Below are 22,110 nucleotides of genomic sequence, written 5' to 3'. Positions count from 1 at the left end.
AAAACTGAACTGGACTAGCCATGTAAATACTGTGGCAACAAGAGCAGGTTATAGGCTGGAATCCTGCAGCAAGTAATTCTCCATCTGACACCCTAAAGCTTGTCTCCTTTTCTGAGGAAAGATGTTCTTGCTCTCGAGGGAGTGCAGCAAAGGTTTACCAGGCTGATTCTGGGCATGGTAGGACTGATGTATGAGGAGAGATTGACTAGATTAGGATTGTTTGTGCTGGAGTTCAGACGAATGAGGGAGGATCTCATAGAGACTATAAAATTCTAACATCACTAGACAGGGTAGATGCAGGATGGATGTTCCCGATGGTGGGGGAGTCCAGAACCAGGGGCCACAGTCTGAAGATTCGGGGTAGGTCATTTAGGACGGAGATGAGGAGACATTTCTTCACCCAAAGAGGGGTGAGCCTGTGGAATTCATTACCAGGGGAAGTAGTTGATGCCAAAACATTGAATGTATTCAAGAGGCAGCTGGATATAGCACTTGGGGCGAATGGGATCAAAGGTTATGGGGGAAAGCAGGATTAGGCTATTGAGTTGGAAGATCAGCCATGATCGTGATGAATGGCAGAGCAGGCTCGAAGGGCCAAATGGCCTCCTCCTGCTCCTATCTTCTATTTTCCTATGTCCACTATTTAGAAGGCACAAGTCAAGAGTGATGGCATACTCTTCAATTGCCTGGATGCGGCAGTTCCAACAACACTCAAGCAGCTTGAACACCATCCAGGATAAAGCATCCTGCTTGATTGGCATCCCTTCCATATTCACTCCTTCCACCACTTGGAACAGTGGCAGCAGTGCATACCATCAACGAGATGCACTGCAAGAGCTCACCAAGGCTCCTTAGGTAGCACCTTCCAAACACATGACCACTACCATCCAGAAGGGCAAGGTCAGCAGATACATGGGAACATCACTGCCTGGAAGTTTCCCTCCAAACCACACATCATCCTCTCTTGGAAAGATAGGAGCTGTTCTTTCACTGTTGCTGTGTGAAAATCCTGGAACTCTATACCCTCAGTGCTGTTAGGGAAACCTACAGCACAGGATCTTCAGCCATTTAAGAAGGCAGCTTACCACCACCTCCTCAAGAGCACTTCGAGTTGGGCAATAAATGCTAGCCTAGCTAGCCTAGGGACACCCACATCCCATAAATGAATTTTTAATAAAGACACGAGGTCACAAGCCAACAATGTATGAATCATCATACATTGTTGGCTTGGCTGAGAGCCCAAACATTCATTAGGGTATTGAAACACCTGAGTCCCAGGGAAAAGTTGGCTTGATTGACCACTCTGATCTCTTCTGTCAATTTCACATTATTTATTTATTTATTTCACATTGTTTATTTACATAGAAATGTACATAGAAACTAGAAGCAGGAGTAGGCCACTCAGCCCTTCGAGCCTGCTCCGCCATTCATTTTGATCATGGCTGACCATCAAATTCAATATCCTGATCCCACGTTTCCCCCCATATTCCTCGATCTCTTTAGCCCCAAGAGCAATATCTAATTCCTTCTTGAAATCACACAACATTTCGGTCTCAACGACTTTCTGAGGTAGTGAATTCCACAGTTTCAGTCTGGGTGAAGAAATTTCTCCTCGCCTCAGTCCTCAAAGCTTTATCCCTAATCGTCAAACTATGACCCCTAGTTCTGTGCACAGCGTGGATCTGCATAATATATGCAGAGGCTATTTGAATCCTATTTAAATATTATTAGTGAACCTGGAAATGAAATCTCAAGCCCGTTAGCCTCTTCCTAATGGGGGTAGGGTTTGATGGGGCAGGGCATCAGGGGGCGATCGGTGGGGATAGGGGGTCCCACTGCCGCTCTGCATTCGGGCTGAGTGACAGAGGGAGGGAGGCCAGCGATCAGGGCTGGCTGTCAGGGTGGTGGGGGTCACGTCAGCCTGCTGGGGGGATCGGGGCTGCCCGATGGGCAGGGGGAGGCGGGGGGTGGGGGGCTGGTGGGGAGGGGGGTGGTCGGGGCTGGTCCGGGCATGTTTGGGGGGGGGCCAGCGATCTGGTGGTGGGGGGATCGTATGGCTAGCAATGCAGGGCTCGTGGGGCTGGTTAGCGATCCAGATAGGGGCCACTGTGCATGTAGCGATCCCGGCACTGACAGATCAGTGCATGCGCAATGACCCGCTCAGCACTATGCTGCCGGCCTCCTGTGGGAATAGGTCCCACCTACAGGTTTCTGGAGTGAATCACGCTCACGCTCTCTGCAGTGCACAGAGTGGGCGATTCATTTTGAAACTCTCGCTGAAAAAACCAGCATGATTTACTCCAGTTTTTATGCGAATTTGACACTAAGATATTTTTAGGAGAATCACCCCCAAAGTCAAATGAGTAAAAAGGGTCCAATGGAGAGAGAGAGACAGGAGCTCCACTTAGCTCAACTGTTAGTTCAGTGCTGCTTAGAAAGCCATGTGCTCAAAACCATACAAACGATTTGGGCTGGTTGAGCGATCTCTCTCCAACATCTAGTAATTTAAACTGAATTGTATATTCCAATTTTAGTCCAATTAGCTCATCTGGAGAGCTATCTTTAAAAAAATCAAGGTCTTTTGGCCAAGCAATTAGCCTTTGAATGGTGCTTCTTCAGCAGTTGAACACTGCGTGAAATCAAATAAATATATTGTCAATAGGGCAGGAAAGAAGGTCTTGGACATCCCTGAGGGGTAGGTTGGGTGAGGAATGGGGGAGGGCAAGTGGTTATTATCCTTGGTGAATTTTTCAGATTGCCATCCCCACTCCATGCCATGCCACTGGGTAGCATGGTGGCACAGTGGTTAGCACTGCTGCCCAGTGTCAGGACCCAAGTTCAATTCCATCCCTGGGTGACTGTGTGGAGTTTGCACATTCTCCCTACGTCTGCGTGGGTTTCCTCCGGGTGCTCCAGTTTCCTCCCACACTCCAAAGATGTGCGGGTCAGGTTGATTAGTCATGCTAAATTGCCACTCAGTGTTCCAAGATGTGTAGGTTAGGGGGATTAGTGGGGTTACAGGGATGGCCTGGGCAAGATGCTCTTTCAAAGAGTTGGTGCAGACTCAATGGGTTGAATGGCCTCCTTCTGCTCTAAGATGATAGGATTGAAATGTGAAATATAGTAATAAAAATTAGTGTCAGCCACCTTGATGTAGGTGGAATCACCTGAGTCAATTTTTTTAAAATCCATCTTTTTAAAAGTCCAGTTCCTGTTTTCAGCCATTGAATTAAAAATCAATATTTATTACAACCATGTCTTCACAACACTGTAGGATGCCAAATAAAAAGAAAGATTACAATGAAGGTGTATAATTATTGACTCCTTTCACTGAGGTATAGCTATTATTTGGCAGGATCAGAATCTTTCCCTTGTCACGATATTCAAGTTGCATATTGAAGTTGTAACAGAGAAACAGGACATTCAGCCCAAAAGGTCTATGCTGGTGTTTATGCTCCACACAAGCTTGCTCCCATCCTACTTCATCTCAGTCTTCCTGAGATCTTTCTCTTCCTTTCTTCTACCTGCTCACATTTAGCTTTGTCTTAATGGTGGAGGGGAGCGAAGGAAATCCCATCGGAATGAATTAATATTTGAAAGTGTTGACAAGTTTTAGGGTGGTCCATCCATTCAGCTGTGGATGGCAGGGGAGTGAGCTTTGTTCTTCCTAATTCTAGGCACAGTGTATACCTGCAGTCCCAATCCCACCTAAATATCTTCTCATCATGTTTCTGAAGAAATACGTCTGGTTTTCTACTGCAATGGCTCTCAGTTTAATGTAATGTTTGCTTTGTATAAAGATGGATACCTAACATACTTTCTTACCCAATGCCACCCAATTTATTTTTGATCCTAGCATTTAGCCATCAATTTGAGATGGTCACTAGAACATCAAATAGGGAATTCTTTCCCCAGAGAATAGTGAGAATGAGGAACTCACTAACACACGGAGTAATTGAGGTGAATAGATGCATTTGAGGGGAAGCTTGATTAGTATATGAAGGAGAGGGGAATGATAGTTAAATGAGGAAGAGTGGAAGGAGAATAAATCCTAGCATGACCTGGTTGGGCTGAATGACCTGTTTCTGTCCTGCATATTCTATTTAATTCTTCATCTTAGTCAACACTTTGCAGGAATAACTTCGTCAAGTCCCATGATCTTGAAAGCTTCATTCAGATCACCTTCCTGTCTCTTTTCCCAACAAAACTTTATTTTGCCTTCCCTGTAAATCATATTCCTGACATGTTGAATTGCTTCAGTTTTTAAAAAAAAATATTCATTCAAGAGATGTGTGCTTTACTGGCTGAGCCAGGATCCATTGCCCACCCCTAATTGCCTTTGAGAAGGTGGCGGTGAGTTCCGTCTTGAACTGCTGTAGTTATTGTGTGTAGGTACACCCACACTGCTGTTAGGGAGGGAATTCCAGGATTTTGCCACACCATCCTGACTTGGAAATATGTGAACCATTCTGTCAGTGTCAGAACCCTAACAGCACTGTGGGTGTACCTACACCTAAAGGACTGTAGGTCAGATGGTAGGTCAAGTGGCTTGGAGGGGAACTTTCAGTTGGTGGTGTTTCCATGAATCTGCAACCCTTGTCCTTCTAGATGTTAGTGGTCATGCGTTTGGAAGGTGCTGTCTAAGGAGCCTTGATGAGTTGCTGCAGTGCATCTTATAGATGGTGCACACTGCTGCCACGATGGTCGGGGAGCCAGTGAATGTTTGTGGAGGGCCAGTCAGGCGGGCTTCTGTGTCCTGGATGGTGTCAAGCTTCTTGAGTGTTGTTGGAGCTGTATTCATCCAGGCAAGTAGGGTGTATTCCATTACACCCCTGATTTGTGCGTTGTAGATAGTGGAAAGGCTTTGAGGATTCAGAAGGTGAGTTCTCGCTGCAGAATTCCTAGCCTTTGACCTGCTCTTGTAGCAACAGTATTTATATGGCTAGTCCAGTCCGGTTTCTGGTCAATGATAACCCCCAGGATGTTGATAGTGGGTAATTCAGTAACAGTAATGCCATTGAAAGTCAAGGGATGATGGTTAGATCCTCTCTTGTTGGTCATTGCCTGGCACTTGTGTGGCACAAATGTTACCTGCCACTTGTCAGCCCAAGCCTGGGTATGTCCAGGTCTTGCTGCATTTGGACATGGACTGCTTTAGTATTTGAGGAGTTGTGAATGATACAGAACATCAGTGAACAACCCCACATCTGGCCTTATGATGGAGGAAAGGTCATTGACGAAGCAGCTGAAGATGGTTGGGTTTAGGACACTAACCTGAGGAACTCTTGCAGTGATGTCCTGGAGCTGAGGTGACCTCCAACCATCACAACCATTTTCCCTTGTGCCAGGTTTGACTCCAACCAGCAGAGGCTTTTCCCCTGATTCCCATTGACTCCAGTTTTGCTAGGGCTCCTTAATGCCATATTCAGTCAAATGCTGCCTTGATGCAAAGAGCAGTCATTCTCACTTCACCTCTGGCATTCAGCTCTTTTGTCCATGTTTAAACCAAGTCTGAGGTCAGGAGCTGAGTGACCCTGGTGGAACCCAAACTGAGCACCAGTGAACAGGTTATTGCTGAGTAAGTGCCACCTAATAGTGCTGTTGATGACCCCTTCCATCACTTTACTGATAATTGAGAGTAGAATTATGGGGCAGTAATTGGCTGCATCAGATTTGTCCTGCTGTTTGTGGTCAGGACATACATTTTCCACATTGCCAGCTTGATGCCAGTGTTATAGCTGTACTTGAACAGTTTGGCCAGGGGCATGGCAAGTTCTGGAGCACATCTTCAGTACTATTGCAGGAATATTGTCAAGGCCCATGGCAGTATCCAGTGCCTTCAGTTGTTTCTTGATATCACATGAAGTGAATTGTATTGACTGAAGACTACATCTATGAAGCTGGAAACCTTCAGAGGAGACCAAGATGGATCATCTACTCAGCACTTCCAGCTGAAGGTTGTTGCGAATGCTTCAACTTATCTTTTGCACTGATGTGCTGGGCTCCTCGATCTCTGAGGATAGGGATATTTGTGGAGCCTCCTCTTCCACGGGGTAGCACAGTGGTTAGCATTGCTGCCTCACAGTGCGAGGGACCCGGTTTCAATTCTGGCTTCGGGTGACTGTGTGGAGTTTGCACATTCTCCCTGTGTCTGCGTGGGTTTCCTCCCGGTGCTCCGATTTCCTCCCACACCCCAAAGATGTGCGGATTAGGTTGATTGGCCATGCTAAATTGACCCTAGTGTCAGGGGGATTAGCAGGGTAAATATGAGGGGTTACGGGAATAGGGCTTGGGTGGGATTGTGATCAGTGCAGACTCGATGGGCCAAATGGCCACCTTCTGCACTATAGGGATTCTATGATTTTCCAGTGAGTTGTTTAATTGTTCACCATTATTCATGGCCAGATGTGGCAAGACTGCATACTTAGATCTGATCCTTTGGTTGTGGGATCGGTTAGCTCTGTCTATTGCTTGCTGCTTATTCTGTTTGGCACAAAAGTAGTCTTGTTTTATAGCTTCACCAGGTTGACACTTCAGTTTTAGGTATGTCTGGTGTTGCCCCTCACATGCCCTCTTGCACTCTGTGTTGAACCAGTGTTGATGCCCTGGCTTGGGGTAATGGTAGAGTGGGGGATATGCCAGGCCATGAGCAGCTCTTGTAGCCACTGTATTTATATGGCTAGTCCAGTTGAGTTTCTGGCCAATGGTCACCCCCAGGATGTTGATGTCTGATGGTGATGTTCACGTTCCAACTTGCAAAGTTCCCTGGCCAAACAACAATCATTATCTGGCTGACCTAAACCTATGATTATTTAAAATGCAGACCATAGTATGTCCGTCTTGTGGCTCACCTTAACAGGATTCCTGCTCTGGTAGCCACAGTATTTACATGGTTAGTCCAGTTCGGTTTCTGGTCAATGGTAACCCCCAGGATGTTGATAGTGGGAGATTCTGGGATGGTAATGTCATTGAATGCCAAAGGGTTTAGATTCTCTTATTGGAGATGGTCATTGCCTGGCATTTGTGTGATGTGACTGTTACTTGCCATTTGTCAGCCTAAGCCTGGATAATGTCCAGGTCTTGTTGCTTCAATACCTGAGGAGTCGTGAATGGTGCTGAACATTGTGAAATCATCAGTGAACTCTCCCACCTCTGACTTTATGATGGAGGGAAGGTCATTGATGAAGCAGCTGAAGATGGTTGGACCTAGTCGTTTTCCTTTGCACCCTCTCTCAAGAGGAACAATACTTCAGTAACTAATACTTCAAATGAGGTCTGATCAGTGGCTCATTCTGCAACAGTTTGATCTCCTGCACTGATTTTGATTTCATATTTCTAACTGTTCACCCTCTTTAGAGAAAGGGGTGAGGGCAGAGTTGGGAAGAGGGAGGGGTGAGGGCATAGAGGGCTGAGGGCAGGGTTGGAGGGCATGGAGGACTGAGGGCAGAGTTGGAGGGGTGAGGACAGTATTGGAGAGAGGAAGGGGTGAGGGCACGACTTTGGTGGAGAAGGAAGGGTGAGGGAGGGGAGGAGTGGGTGCAGGGAGGGGAGGGTGAGAGCATGGTTAGAGGGAAGGAGGAGTGAGGGCAGGGTTGGAGGGAAGGAGGAGTGAGGGCAGGGAGGGGGATGGGAGGGGTGAAGGCAGGGAGGGGGAGGGGTGAAGGCAGGGAGGGGGAGGGGTGAAGGCAGGGAGGGGGAGGGGTAAGGGCAGGGAGTGGGGGGAGTGAGGGCAGGGTTGGAGGGAAGGAGGAGTGAGGGCAGGGAGGGAGAGGGGTGAGGGCAGGGTTGGAGGGAAGGAGGAGTGAGAGCAGGGAGGGGGATGGGAGGGGTGAAGGCAGGGAGGGGGAGGGGTAAGGGCAGGGAGTGGGGGGAGTGAGGGCAGGGTTGGAGGGAAGGAGGAGTGAAGGCAGGGTTGGGATGAGGGAGGAAGTCTGATCTTTGGTAGCTTAGGGACCTCAATTTTGAAGCATGAAATATTTGGATGTATCACCTCATTATATAATGAATTCCTGTTGGAATATGGTGACTACTATTATGAGGGTGAAATGCTGTGAAACATATCACACTATCCAGTTATATAATACAGAAAAACATGACATTCAGTGATGAAGTATTTAAATGCAGTCATAGTGAGCCCAGTATTATCATTAGCTTCTTATACTAATCCTAGTGAACAATTTTCTCCCCTCAACAGTTTAGATGAGAGTTCCGAGAACGAAGAAGACTCATGGATGAGGCACTACATGTCTGAGATGAGAGGGTCCAGCCGATCCGTCTCCCACCCAGAACTGTGCATCATTGGACAGGGGCTTCAGTGAACTTTACAGGACTCTGTTAATGATACTGTGGGATTTCCAAAACTGCCTGACCAGCACAATCTGAGATTATCTCGTTTTACAATAGCGTGACAAAATAATCCTATCTGGTCTGTACTTAATGAAATTGACCTATTTAAAATGATATGCGTGACATATTGGAAAAACATGCATATTATTTATTTTTTAAAACTGTTTCTGGATGACTGTGTGATTTTTGAAAGATTTTCCTTTCACCTGTAGGAGAACTGCATTGGAATAGAATCAAGTTCCGACAAATGGAATTTAAAATCTCCCTTTGGAGATTGAAGAGATTTTTATTAGCCTCAATCCAGTGCAGAATGATCATTCAAACCATCCTCAGCGTTATTACTGAGGGATAAATAAATATGAGCAATAATTGAAAGATAACTAAACGTTTGTTGTGGGATTTTCCTGACTTAAATAAATTGTGAGCCTTTTGTTAGTGGAAGGATTAACCAAGATGCAAAAACTTACCGGCAAGGGCCTATTTTTCATTATAATAAAAGCAAATTAATGCAGTCGCTGGAAATCTGAAATAAAAACAGAAAATGGTGGAAAAGCTCAGCAGGTCTGGCAGCATCTGTGGAGAGAGAAACAGAGTTAACATTTTGAGTCTGTACAACTTCTTCAGAACTCTTCCATTGACTGCTTCTTGCAAAGGCTGAAAGAAAGGTTCCTGGAGACACAAGTTGATGACACAATTCATGTTCCAATAAATCCAACTGGCTTTCTCATCAGTCTATTATTAATTAAACAATGGTGGAGAGTAACTAATTCAGTTGGAAACTGGACCGATAGGTTGCATCTTTCTGGTGCAGATCATGCAAAAGTTTTTCGTTACTGGCAAATACATTTGAAGGATCACAGGCCTTTGCTTAATATTGGGGAATTCTCTGTGGTGAACCTCCGTGGTTTTGACATGGTTACCAGGCCTTCATTTTGAACTGTTCCATCGAAGGTGATCAGGCATTGATGGGAATCGGCACAAAATCATATTGCGTGCCCAATAATCTGGGTAAATTATAGGGTGCCCCACAGAGTTTAAAAGTACTGTCTTGGTTAACTCAAGGTGTTTAAATTGGCAGCACCCATTGAATAGAGGATCCCTCTATCAAAAATCACTTTAATAGAGAGCATGCAAGAGCCTGTTTGAAAAGATAAACTGGAACAAACAATCCAATATCACCTCTAACCCATAACTAAGGCCCATCAGACAGGATACCATCAAGGGTGTAAAGAATAAACTTTAGAAAATGACTGTCAGTGATAAACGCAGTTGAACATTTAACCTGTTTCTACCATACTATGTGCATTTTGTTTAACAAAGATCTTCCTGGCATTTGATATATACTTGAAAAGGAAGAATTTACAGGCCTGTTGGGAAAGAGTGCGAATGGGACTAATCGGAGAGTTGCTTCAAAGAGGTGGCACAGGCACAATAGGCCAAATAGCCTCCTGTGCTTTATAATTCTATAATTGTTCCCTTTTCTTAATAATCAAAATTGCTCAGGAAGTTTATAATTGGTCGAATCAGAAGTGGTGTCAAGGTATCTCAGTCCAGTCTGTAGCCTAAATGGGGCGGCACGGTGGCACAACGGTTAGCGCTGCTGCCTCATAGCACCGGGGACCCAGGTTCGATTCCAGCCTTGGGTCACTGTCTGTGCAGAGTCTGCACGTTTCCCCGTGTGGATTTCCTCCAGGTGCTCCAGTTTCCTCCCACAGTCCGAAAGATGCGCTGGTTAGGTGTATTGGCCATGCTAAATTCTCCCTCAATGTACCTGAACAGGGGCCGGAGTGTGGCGACTAGGGGATTTTCACAGTAACTTCATTGCTGTGTTAATGTAAACTGACTTGTGACACTAATAAATAAACTTTAAATGCCTGCAGGGAAATGGTGACTGCCCATTGGACAGTAACTCAATCTGATTAGCTCTAAAAGAGGCCAATCCGTTAACTGTGGGTTGAAACTGGGATTTGCTTCATCCATGATCCCGTTTGTCCACCACAGTATATGGAGCTGCGTAACTGGGTGGGAATTCAGAAAATTTCAGTGAGCAACATGTCCAAATAATGGTTAATCGTAAGCTGTATTAAAGATTGCCTGACACAATTAGAAACCCAAGTGTGGAGTGTTCCAAAGCCTTTTATTCCTACCTATTTGGAAATCATCATAAATGTATTTTGTACAAAATAATCAGTATTTCAGGTAAATTCTCTTTATTTCAAGTCAAGTTGAACAGCTTTGCTCCATTTCATGAGTTGCCTGTAGTATCTAACATTTCAAAGACAACCAAGCAATATTGGGTACAAATTTTGAGGTGTTAAAAGTGTCACATTCTGTACAGAAATGGCCCTTAATTGCAAACAAAGCATTCTTTGGCTCTAGATATCCAAGATATCTTTGGTTTTAAGTACCCAGAGTGGAATGGAAAAATATCTTTTGGCATTTAAAAATAGGATTTTTCAAAACAAATAATGTTTTATATGATACCAACAGATTAAGTGCTGTACTGTGCAACAATTATTTGAAAAGAAAAAATATAGATTGATATACACACAAAACAATTCCCATTTGCAGTTTTTTGTTCACTTTCCATCGTGCTAATGTGACATTTGAGGGTAATCGTGACTTGGTACAGTGTGTAAAACAATTGATACTAAACAACAGCTCGCTTTACTTTTTTAAATTTTTATTGAAGTCAACACAGCTGACATTCTCGTTGTACTATTTGAGTCCAATAAATGGGCTGACCTAATCATTCACATATCAAACAGTAGAAATTTCATCCACAACAGGTGGCACGGTGGCTCAGTGGTTCGCACTGCTGCCTCACAGCACCAGAGACCCGGGTTCCATTCTGACCTTGGATGACTGTATGGAGTTTGCACGTTCTCCCTGTGTCCACGTGGGTTTCCTCCGGATGCTCCAGTTTCCTCCTTCACTCCAAAGGTTAGGTGGATTGACTGTGCTAAATTGCACCTTAGTGTCCCAAGATGTGTAGGTTAGGGAGAATTAGCGGGGATGTCTTATGGTCTTATGGTCTTATGGTCTTATGGTCTTATGGATGGGGGTAAGATGCTCTATCGAAGAGTCGGTGTAGAATCGATGAGCCCAATGGCCTCTCTGCACCGGAATGATTCTATGATTCTTACTTGATAACCAATATTGACAGGAAAGAATCTTGCCTGGTGTGTCTATTAACTCTCACCCACTTCACACAGCTTTATCTGGGCCCCCTGGGGTAAATTCAGTGTTCACAGCCATGAAGTGAAGAGTAATGAAAGAGCTTTGTCTTTACATTTAGCATTATCAGAACTCCGGATTTGTTATTGATTACACCCTGGTCCATTGGTTAATCAAGGTTCTATGTGGAGAAGAATATATTAATCAGATTATAGGAACATATGTAGGGAAGAAACATTATCTAATTGCTGGTTGTGGGAGCTTGTGCACGAATTGGCTGCCCATGTTTCTCACATGACAACAGTGACAATGCTTCAAAAGTACCGGTTGTAAAGTGTTTCATCTCATCATGCGGCTGTGAAAGGAGCTATATGGATGCAAGTCCTTTAAATTACACGCACTCAACCCTCTTGTAAGGATAAGATAGAATTGAGTCTGAGATACACAGAAATGCATATAAGTTACAAGAAAACAAGCCTTTTTAACTCCACCTTGGAAATAGTTCCAGTTCTATTGACCTACCTTGTTTTCATATACCTTCAGCCCCAGCACTTTCATTCAGCTCTACATCTTATTTATTTATTGATGTCACAAGTTGGCTTACATTAACACTGCAATAAAGTTACTGTGAAAATCCCCTAGTCGCCACACTCCGGCGCCTGTTCGGATACACTGAGGGAGAATTTTATCATGGTCAATGCACCTAACCAGCACGTCTTTCGAACCTTGGGAGGAAACCAGAGCATCTGCAGACACGGGGAGAATGTTGAAACTCCGCACAGCCTGTGACCCAAGCTGGGAATTGAACCCAGGTCCCTGGTGCTGTGAGGCAGCAGTGCTAACCACTGTGCCACCGTGCCACCCTCAATCTCATATCCAATGTAATAATAGTTTTTAACTCAACCACTGCCCATAGAACCATAGAAAGTTACAGCACAGAAGGAGGCCATTTGGCCCACCTTGTCCATGCCAGCCGAGGTCACCTAGGTGCCCTTTCTAATCTCACCTTCCTGAACTTGACCCATAGCCCTGCAGCTTACAGCACTTAAGGTGCCGATCCAGCAAATTCCACAACCTCACAACTCTCCTCAGTCCTATATTTAATCTCGGATAGTTCCTCGTTCTAAACCCCTCAACTACTGGAAACAGTTTCCTGTCCCTAATTTCATAATTCTAGACACTTTTTAGCATTAATCTTTTTCCTGTGTTTAACAAAAAAAGCCAAAATATTTTTAAAATACACATCAAACATAATTGTTTATTTACATTAAAATAAGGTAGCAATGTAGAAACCACAATATTTTAGTCCAGAAAATTCCAATAAATTACAACTTATTCCATAAAGTTGTTTTAACAAAGAAGATAGATGCTACTTACATTATACACATTTCTTTATCTTTAACTAGAAGTCCTGGAATGCCATGAAACCACCAAGGAGGAGAATTTTAATTCTGCTAAGTTATATTCACAAAATCTTTTTAATAGAGGGATACTTGCTTTTGTTACACAATTTAACAGAGGAATATTTGGCCCTTTGTGTTAGGCTGGAGAAAATGGGCCAATGCTTCTGCTCCTCTTATTCTTTCATGGGAGGTGAGCATCACTGATAAGGCCCACATTTGTTTCTCAATCTGAATTGAGAAGGTGGTGGTGAGCTGCCTTCTTGAACCATTGCAGTCCATATGGTGTAAGTACACTCACAGGGCTGTGAGGAAGAAAGTTCCAAGATTTTGACCTAGGGACAGTGAAGGAATGTCGATAAAATTCCAAGCCAGGATGGTGTGCGACGTGGGGAGGAACAAGGAGAAGGTGGTGTCTCTATGCATCTTAGAAATCATAGAAACCGTACAGTACAGAAAGAGGCCATTCGGCCCATCGAGTATGCACCGACCACAATCCCACCCAGGCCCTACCCCCATATCCCTACGTATTTACCCACTAATCCCTCTAACCTAAACATCTCAGGACACTAAGGGGCAATTTTTTTTTTAGCATGGCCAATCAACCTAACCCGCACATCTTTGGACTGTGGGAGGAAACCGGAGCACCCGGAGGAAACCCACGCAGACACACGGAGAATGTGCAAACTCCACACAGACAGTGACCCAAGCCGGGAATCGAACCCAGGTCCCTGGAGCTGTGAAGCAGCAGTGCTAACCACTGTGCTACCGTGCCGCCCCTTCTATCCTTGTTCTTTAAAGAACAAAGAACAAAGAAAATTACAGCGCAGGAACAGGCCCTTCGGCCTTCCAAGCCTGCACCAACCATGCTGCCCGACTGAACTAAAACCCCCTACTCTTCCGGGGACCATATCCCTCCATTCCCATCCTATTCATGTATTTGTCCAGACGCCCCTTAAATAAACATAGAACATAGAACAGTACAGCACAGAACAGGCCCTTCGGCCCACGATGTTGTGCCGAGCTTTATCTGAAACCAAGATCAAGCTATCCCACTCCCTATCATCCTGGTGTGCTCCATGTGCCTATCCAATAACCGCTTAAATGTTTCTAAAGTGTCTGACTCCACTATCACTGCAGGCAGTCCATTCCACACCCCAACCACTCTCTGCGTAAAGAACCTACCTCTGATATCCGTCCTGTATCTCCCACCACGAACCCTATAGTTATGCCCCCTTGTAATAGCTCCATCCACCCGAGGAAATAGTCTTTGAACGTTCACTCTATCTATCCCCTTCATCATTTTATACACCTCTATTAAGTCTCCCCTCAGCCTCCTCCGCTCCAGAGAGAACAGCCCTAGCTCCCTCAACCTTTCCTCATATGACCTACCCTCCAAACCAGGCAGCATCCTGGTAAATCTCCTCTGCACTCTTTCCAGCGCTTCCACATCCTTCCTATAGTGAGGTGACCAGAACTGCACACAATATTCCAAATGTGGTCTCACCAAGGTCCTGTACAGTTGCAGCATAACCCCACGGCTCTTAAACTCCAACCCCCTGTTAATAAAAGCTAACACACTATAGGCCTTCTTCACAGCTCTATCCACTTGACTGGCAACCTTTAGAGATCTGTGGATATGGACCCCAAGATCTCTCTGTTCCTCCACAGTCTTCAGAACCCTACCTTTGACCCTGTAATCCACATTTAAATTTGTCCTACCAAAATGAATCACCTCACATTTATCAGGGTTAAACTCCATTTGCCATTTTTCAGCCCAGCTTTGCATCCTATCTATGTCTCTTTGCAGCCTACAACAGCCCTCCACCTCATCCACTACTCCACCAATCTTGGTGTCATCAGCAAATTTACTGATCCACCCTTCAGCCCCCTCCTCTAAGTCATTAATAAAAATCACAAAGAGCAGAGGACCAAGCACTGATCCCTGCGGCACACCGCTAGCAACCTGCCTCCAATCCGAACATTTTCCATCCACCACCACCCTCTGTCTTCGATCAGACAGCCAGTTACCTATCCAATCGGCCAACTTTCCCTCTATCCCACACCTCCTCACTTTCATCATAAGCCGACCATGGGGGACCTTATCAAACGCCTTACTAAAATCCATGTATATGACATCAACTGCCCTACCTTCATCAACACACTTAGTTACCTCCTCAAAAAATTCTATCAAATTTGTGAGGCACGACTTGCCCTTCACGAATCCGTGCTGACTATCTCGGATTAATCCGCATCTTTCTAAATGGTCGTAAATCCCATCCCTAAGGACCCTTTCCATCAATTTACCAACCACCGAAGTAAGACTAACCGGTCTATAATTACCAGGGTCATTTCTATTCCCTTTCTTAAACAGAGGAACAACATTCGCCATTCTCCAGTCCTGTGGCACCATCCCCGTGGACAGCGAGGACCCAAAGATCAACTTAATCTTCCTTTATACTCGGTATGATTCCAACCAGTGGAGAGTTTCTCTCGATTCCCATTGACTTCAATTTTGTTGGGGCTCCTTGCTGCCACTACCAGTTAAATGCTGCCTTTATATCAAAGGCATTCACTCTCACCTCACATCTGGAATTCAGCTCTTTTGTCCATGTTTTGACCAAGGATGTATTAATGAGGTCTGGAGCTGGGTGGCCCTTGTTGAACCAAAATTGAGCATCGGTGAGCTAGTTACTTTGAGTAAGTGACACTTGATTATTGTCTTAAATCTTGCCTTAAGCTGGGTTTGAATGAACAAGGTCCTTGGGTCTCTTTGCATATCAGCCCGCTGTCAGCCTTCGTGGTTGCATTCTCATCTTTGGGTCAGGAGATGGTGGGGTCAAATCATCTCTCTAGAGGCACTCTTGAGTTGACACCTCTTGCAGTACCGAGGGGACACAGCACAGTTGGAGGCGTCACATCCTTCAAATGAAACATTAAACCAAGGCTCTGTCTACTATCCCTTGCAGCCGTAGAAGGAACTGGTGGGGGAGGAGGTGGGTTCTTAGCATGTGTGTGCCTGCACCTGTGTGTCTATGCCTGTGTGTGTATGTGTGTGTGTGTGTCTATGCCTGTGTGTGTATGTGTGTGTCTATGCCTGTGTGTGTATGTGTGTGTGTGTGTCTATGCCTGTGTGTGTATGTGTGTGTCTATGCCTGTGTGTGTATGTGTGTGTGTGTGTCTATGCCTGTGTGTGTATGTGTGTGTCTATGCCTGTGTGTCTATGTATGTGTTTATGTGTGTTATAGATTTCCCCAGTGGTTCAATAGGGTTGCCAGCTTTGGTTGGGTATATTCCCTACGTCATACGAATGTCCGTTTCCAAACTCTCCATCCGCACACCCTTGCCATTGGTTGTCAACATCCGCTTGATGGACCTCCTCACACCAATTAGAAAGTGATTCTTAACTTGTCAGACAAACAGCCATCCTTCTGCCCCACCCAAAACTTCACCCACTCTCTAATTAATAAACAAAGGTCTTCAAATAATTTTTTTAAAATTGTAGTTGTTTTTAAGAGGGTGCTGCCTGAGATGTTTTTCCAGTTTCTCCCCGGAGTGTTCAGGAGAATAACCGGTAATTCCTGGAGACAGCTGGACAAAGCTGAAGACTTGGGCACCCTGGATGTGAGACGGTCCTGATGTGATGGGTCCTGTGATTAAAGTTCCTTCTCTGTCAGCTCCTGGAGCATTTTGATGACGTGAGGGGGCTGACTCGTTGCGTACTCCTGGAGGCCAGCGCCCATCTGCTGGTGCAGGCTGGCAGCCAGTTTAGCCGTCACTGCACGCACATTCCCACCTCCGCCCTTGATCACGCCGTTCCCGGTCATGTTGCCAAGCAGGTACCAGAGCACGGACAGGACGTACCGCTCCACAGCCTGAGGCTTGCGATGATACACCGACAGCACAAGGACTGCAGTCAAGAAAGGAAACCAAAGGGTCAACAGGGAGAACCTTGACTGCATCAGAGCCTGCAACGGTTTAAACTGCAAATGGGCCTAAGTGAACTGGACCACCCATCAGAGCAAGTAGCTCAGACTTAAATGTCTTGCCAACCTAAGGCAAAAGCACATTGGTTATTTTGGTCTTGAATCTCAACGGAGGAGAGGTTCAGGCTGAAACTTGTGCTTTCACTGGTGATGAGCAAGGCCATAGGCAGAATGGTGACGGAGCGGAATCCTGCTGCCTTCCCACCTCCAGCTGAATTAGAATCATAGAATCATAGACTCCCCACAGTGCAGGAGGAGGCCAACTGGCCCATCGAGTCTGCACCGGCCACAACCCCACCCAGGCCCTATCCCTGTAACCCATATATTTACCCTGCCAATCCCCCTGACACAATTTATTATGGCCAATCCACCTAACAACACATCTTTGAAGTGTGGGAGGAAACCGGAGCACCCGGAGGAAACCCACGCAGACATGGGGAGAATGTGCAAACTCCACACAGACAGTGACCCAAGCTGGGAGTCAAACCCAGGTCCCTAGAGCTATGAGGCAGCAGTGCTAACCACTGTGCCAGCCCTGTCTGGAATTAGATTCTGGACAGGAAGGCCAATGCTGCCAATTGAGGCCCATGACTGGCCAATTAATGACCAATTAAGGGACTCATCTTGTTGTCACTGGTATTACCCCAGCTGCAGGTGGGCCTGTCACCATGTGGTGTGCAGAGCAGCTAACATTGTGTTTGAGGGACTGAACATCAGGAAAGGGGAGGTAATGGCAGCCCACTGAGAGTCACCCTAGTGCCCTGCTGCCAAACCCCCTTCAACCCTCTCCTCATGAAACCCCTTCCCCCACCTGCACTTCACACAACGTCACACTGCGGTCCTAGGACTCCAGGGAACTGTCCTTCCAGCAGCAGCCACAGCCTCCCCAGTGGCGCTGCTGAACACAAGAGCTCCGTGCCTCTTGTTGGCTGACAACTCTCCCTAAAGTTAAGGTTTAAATGGGTCACCCACCCCCACCACCCCGCCCTCCCTGGGTCCTGATTCTAGGGGAAAGCCTCGCTACTGCCTGATTGGTTTGTGGTTCAATGGGTCTTCCCAAGAAGAGGCTCTCCAGTCAGCAGGCGAGCCATCCAATGCCTCAACTAGATTCTACCCCCAATCTCTTTCCGTAACATCTTCTGGAGATTGTCCCCTGGAAGAACAGCCCTGAGCTCTGCAAATCCAAAACCAAATCTCCCTGTCTCTCCACTTTTTATGCTCCTTAAATCCACAGAGAAAAAAAGTTGTCGGGCTACAAGGAAAAGGCTTTTTAAGATAAATTCCTTTTTAAAATAAGAACTTGTGATACTTCAGATATAGTCCCACTCAGGCCAAATCTAAAGAATTACCTCTCCTGCTTTAATAAATCGCACCCCTGACTCCACATCCTGAAATAATCTGCTCTAATCACCTCCTTATCCACAGTCTCACCTGCCAATCGTTCTATGATGTCTTGCATTGCCCGACCATTGATGAACTGCACTCTGCTGGCGAAAGGTTGAAGTAGCAGCAAGTTGTCTTCACAGAGAGAGCAAAACAATGGCAATCAGTGATACAGAATATATATAATGATCAATAAATAGAGAAAACTAGCAAACTTAATAGGATCACCTCCGTACCAGTAAGGTATCATACATCCAGCATTATGGTGGCCACAGGAGGTTGAAATCTCTAACTCTGCATCTTTATATGGCATCAATTAAATTTATAAAATATTCGTCGGTGTGGCTCCCTGCTCACCTATTTACCAAAATCATCCCTTTCATCTCAATTTGTTTTTAAGTTTAAAGTTTAAGTGACACAAGTAGGCTTACATTAACATGGCAATGAAGTTACTGTGAAATTCCCCTCGTCGCCACACTCAGGCGCCTGTTCGGTACACTGAGGGAGAATTTAGCATGGCCAATCCACCTAACCAGCACATCTTTCAGACTGTGGGAGGAAACCAGAGCGCCCGGAGGAAACCCAAGCAGACATGGGGAGAACATGCAGACTCAAGTTTGCTAGTGACCCAAGCCGGGAATCGAACCCATGTCCCTGGTGCTGTGAGGCAGCAGCGCTATCCACTATGACAACGTACCGCCAAGAATGGAAGGAAAAGCTGAGCCTCGCTCCCTTACTGATATTTTTTACCTGATTAATTTTTATTTTAAAATCTTATCTGCTGAACTCCTGCAGTTCTTGTTCCATTGACATTAAGGGCTCGCCATGGCTGACAAGGCAAATTGAATGGATCTCATTCATTGGAGAAAATAATAATCCAATTGGGCCGATTACTTGTATTGATAAGGTTGCTTTAAAGCTGTTTTGGGATTGTTGCATCTTGGCTCACATTAAGAATGTCAAAATATAGGAGTTTGTCCATGCAGCCTATCTAGTCTGCTCCTTCAAACTGATCATGGCCAATCATCGATCTCTACACCATTTTTCCCTCTATTGCCATATCCCTTGATCTCATTAGTAGCCAGATATCTATCGATTTCTGTCTTGAACATGCTCATTGACTAAGTTTCCACAGTCCCCTGAGTTAGAGAATTTGAAAGATTCACCACCCTCTAAGTGAAGAAATTCCTCCTCATAAATAAAAGCAAATTACTGCGGATGCTGGAATCTGAAACCAAAAGACAAAATGCTGGAAAATCTCAGCAGGTCTGACAGCATCTGTAAGGAGACGTTTTGAGTCCAGATGACCCTTTGTCAAAGCTGACAAAATCTCAGACCTGCTGAGATTTTCCAGCATTTTCTCTTTTGATTTCAAATTCCTCCTCATCTCAGTCTTAGATGGTCCACCCCTTATTCTTAGCCATGGAATTGGATTTTTTTTTGTCCAAATTTTCCATCCCGCCGCAACAACTCCTGCCACAGACCATAGATCCCCTACAGTGCAGAAAGAGGCCATTTGGTCCATCGAGTGGGAAGCTTTTCCCCGGGTCGGTGGTGACGTTCACGAGGGGTCATAGGTTCAAGGTGAAGGGGGGGAGGTTTAACACAGATATCAGAAGGACATATTTCACACAGAGGGTCGTGGGGGCCTGGAATGTGTTGCCGGGCAAGGTGGTGGAGGCGGACACACTGGGAACGTTTAAGACTTATCTAGACAGCTATATGAACGGAGTGGGAATGGAGGGATACAAAAGAGTGGTCTAGTTTGGACCAGGGAGCGGCGCGGGCTAATTGTTCCTTGTTTCTCGTTTCAAGGCTTCATTCTATGATCATCTTGCTGGTGCCAGTACAGAGCGAGACTGCGGATAGTTGGGAACCTGACTCGGGGGCAGGGAATTCATATGGTGTTCGTGGAAGTGGAAATGACTAGGGTTGGGAAGCATTTTCCAATCGGGGCCATTGTGATCTCCTGGACTCGTTTCGATCGCCTCAGGGGGTCGGAGAGGAATTTCCCAGATTTTTTTTCCCCATATTGGCCCTGGGGTTTTTCACTCTGGGTTTTCGCCTCTCCCTGGAGATCACATGGTCTGGAATGGGGGGGTGGGGGTGAGTTAATAGGTTGTAATGAACAAAGCATCGTAGCTGTGAGGGACAGCTCGGTGGATAGGATATTGGTATGTAGATAGGCTGGAAAATTGGGCGGGGATCCTGGATTCAGGATTCAATCCTGGACTGGGGAGCGGCACGGGCTTGGAGGGCCGAAGGGCCTGTTCCTGTGCTGTATTGTTCTTTGTTGTTGTTGTTGTTGAGTCTGCAGCAAACACAATCCCCATAACCTTATGTATTTACCCTACTAATCTCCCTGACACTAAGGGGCAATTTAGCATGGCCAATCAACCTTAGCTGCACATCTTTGGACTGTGGGAGGAAACCCACGCGGACACGGGGAGAATGTGCAAACTCCACCCAGACAGTGACCCAAGGCCGGAATTGAACCCGAGTTCCTGGAGCTGTGAGGCAGCAGTGCTAACCACTGTGCCACCGTGTTTCCCCAGGTGGAATTGAAAAATCCCCATCTCTGTTCGAGTTGTAATCTACAATCTCTGTTGAAGAACATAGCGAGAGAAGTCAAAGGCAAGGTGGTTGTAGAGTGAATACAGGATAAAGCAGAGTACAGGATTCAACCTGCACAACTTCCAGCCTCAGTGTGATCTCTGCACTCAGTTTAATTTACACACTCATACACACACACAACAAACAGAAACTAATATTTACATGGTGCAATAAATGTTCAATGGGCTTGTGTCTGTACCATGGGTCTAAAATATTAAGTGTTTTACATAACATAGGGAGGACTTACTAACTGCATGAACACTTGGGTGTTTGCACTTGGGTCAGCGGTTTTGCAGTAGAATGGAAATGGTCTTAATTTTGTTCTGGATTTGCACACATTTTTTTCAGCTGGATTCATGAGTTTACATCAATGGCGCCCCTGTTAACGGCAGCACTTGTGGGAGCCTGAGGCCTTACCGAGGTTATCAATCAGCGTATCAAGGACATGCACGGCTGCATTGTAAATGCCAGCATTTTTTGAGTTCAAGTTGTCGGTAACAACAGTGACAGTCGAGTGTAGGACCCGGTGCAAGTCATCCTTCAGCGCTGGGATCATGGTTGCCATGGACTGCAGTGCAAACTGGTTCACCTTTTTATTGGAGTCCTGGAGCCTTGGGGTGAAGGCATCAAATATCTGAAACATTAAAACAACAAACAACTAGGCATCAGAGAACACAGGACACTTTACCCAGGGCCAAGCGCTAAAGAGTAATTTATTCCACATACCAATTATTATATTCAATGGTAGTGCCACCTTATCCTGAACAACATTCTGTGTGGTACCTTATTATATTCAATAGGGTGCCAAGGTTATTACACAAGATCAAGTTCATTACACAAGATCGCAGCAGCATGGTGACACAGTGGTTAGCACTGCTGCCTCATAGCGCCAGGGACCTGGGTTCGATTCCCCCAGTTTGGATCACTGTCTGTGTGGAGTCTGCACATTCTCCTCCTGTCTGCGTGGGTATCCTCCGGGTGCTCCGGTTTCCTCCCATAGTCTGAAAGACGTGCTGTTAGGTGCATTGGCCATGCTCAATTCTCCCTCAGTGTACCCGAACAGGCGCCGGAGTGTGGCAACTAGGGGATTTTCACAGTCACTTCATTGCAGTGTTAATGTAAGCCTACTTGTGACACTAATAAATTAGCTTAACTAAGCTCATCGGACAGGGGCAACACATGAACGTGGATTGAAAATTGGTTAA

At 45.7% G+C, this 22,110-nt stretch overlaps 1 protein-coding gene across 1 annotated transcript in view; it reads right to left on the bottom strand.

The window, feature by feature from the left end:
* Positions 1-15,368: 15,368 nt before the first annotated feature.
* LOC144493955 (TOG array regulator of axonemal microtubules protein 2-like) overlaps positions 15,369-22,110 on the bottom strand; it is a 102,024-nt gene continuing 95,282 nt past the window's right edge. Inside the window, exons 19-21 of the mRNA XM_078213530.1 lie at positions 21,323-21,539; positions 18,341-18,427; positions 15,369-16,833 (exon numbers count right to left, since the gene is read on the bottom strand). Coding sequence (XP_078069656.1) covers positions 16,580-16,833; positions 18,341-18,427; positions 21,323-21,539 — 558 coding nt within the window. The 3' untranslated portion in view covers positions 15,369-16,579. The remainder of the gene's footprint in view (positions 16,834-18,340; positions 18,428-21,322; positions 21,540-22,110) is intronic.

The sequence above is a fragment of the Mustelus asterias genome, chromosome 5 (genome assembly GCF_964213995.1).
Source record: "Mustelus asterias chromosome 5, sMusAst1.hap1.1, whole genome shotgun sequence".
Lineage (NCBI taxonomy): Eukaryota > Metazoa > Chordata > Chondrichthyes > Carcharhiniformes > Triakidae > Mustelus > Mustelus asterias.
The sequence above is the reverse complement of the archived record's forward strand: the minus strand, read 5'-3'. Positions and strand labels throughout refer to the sequence as shown.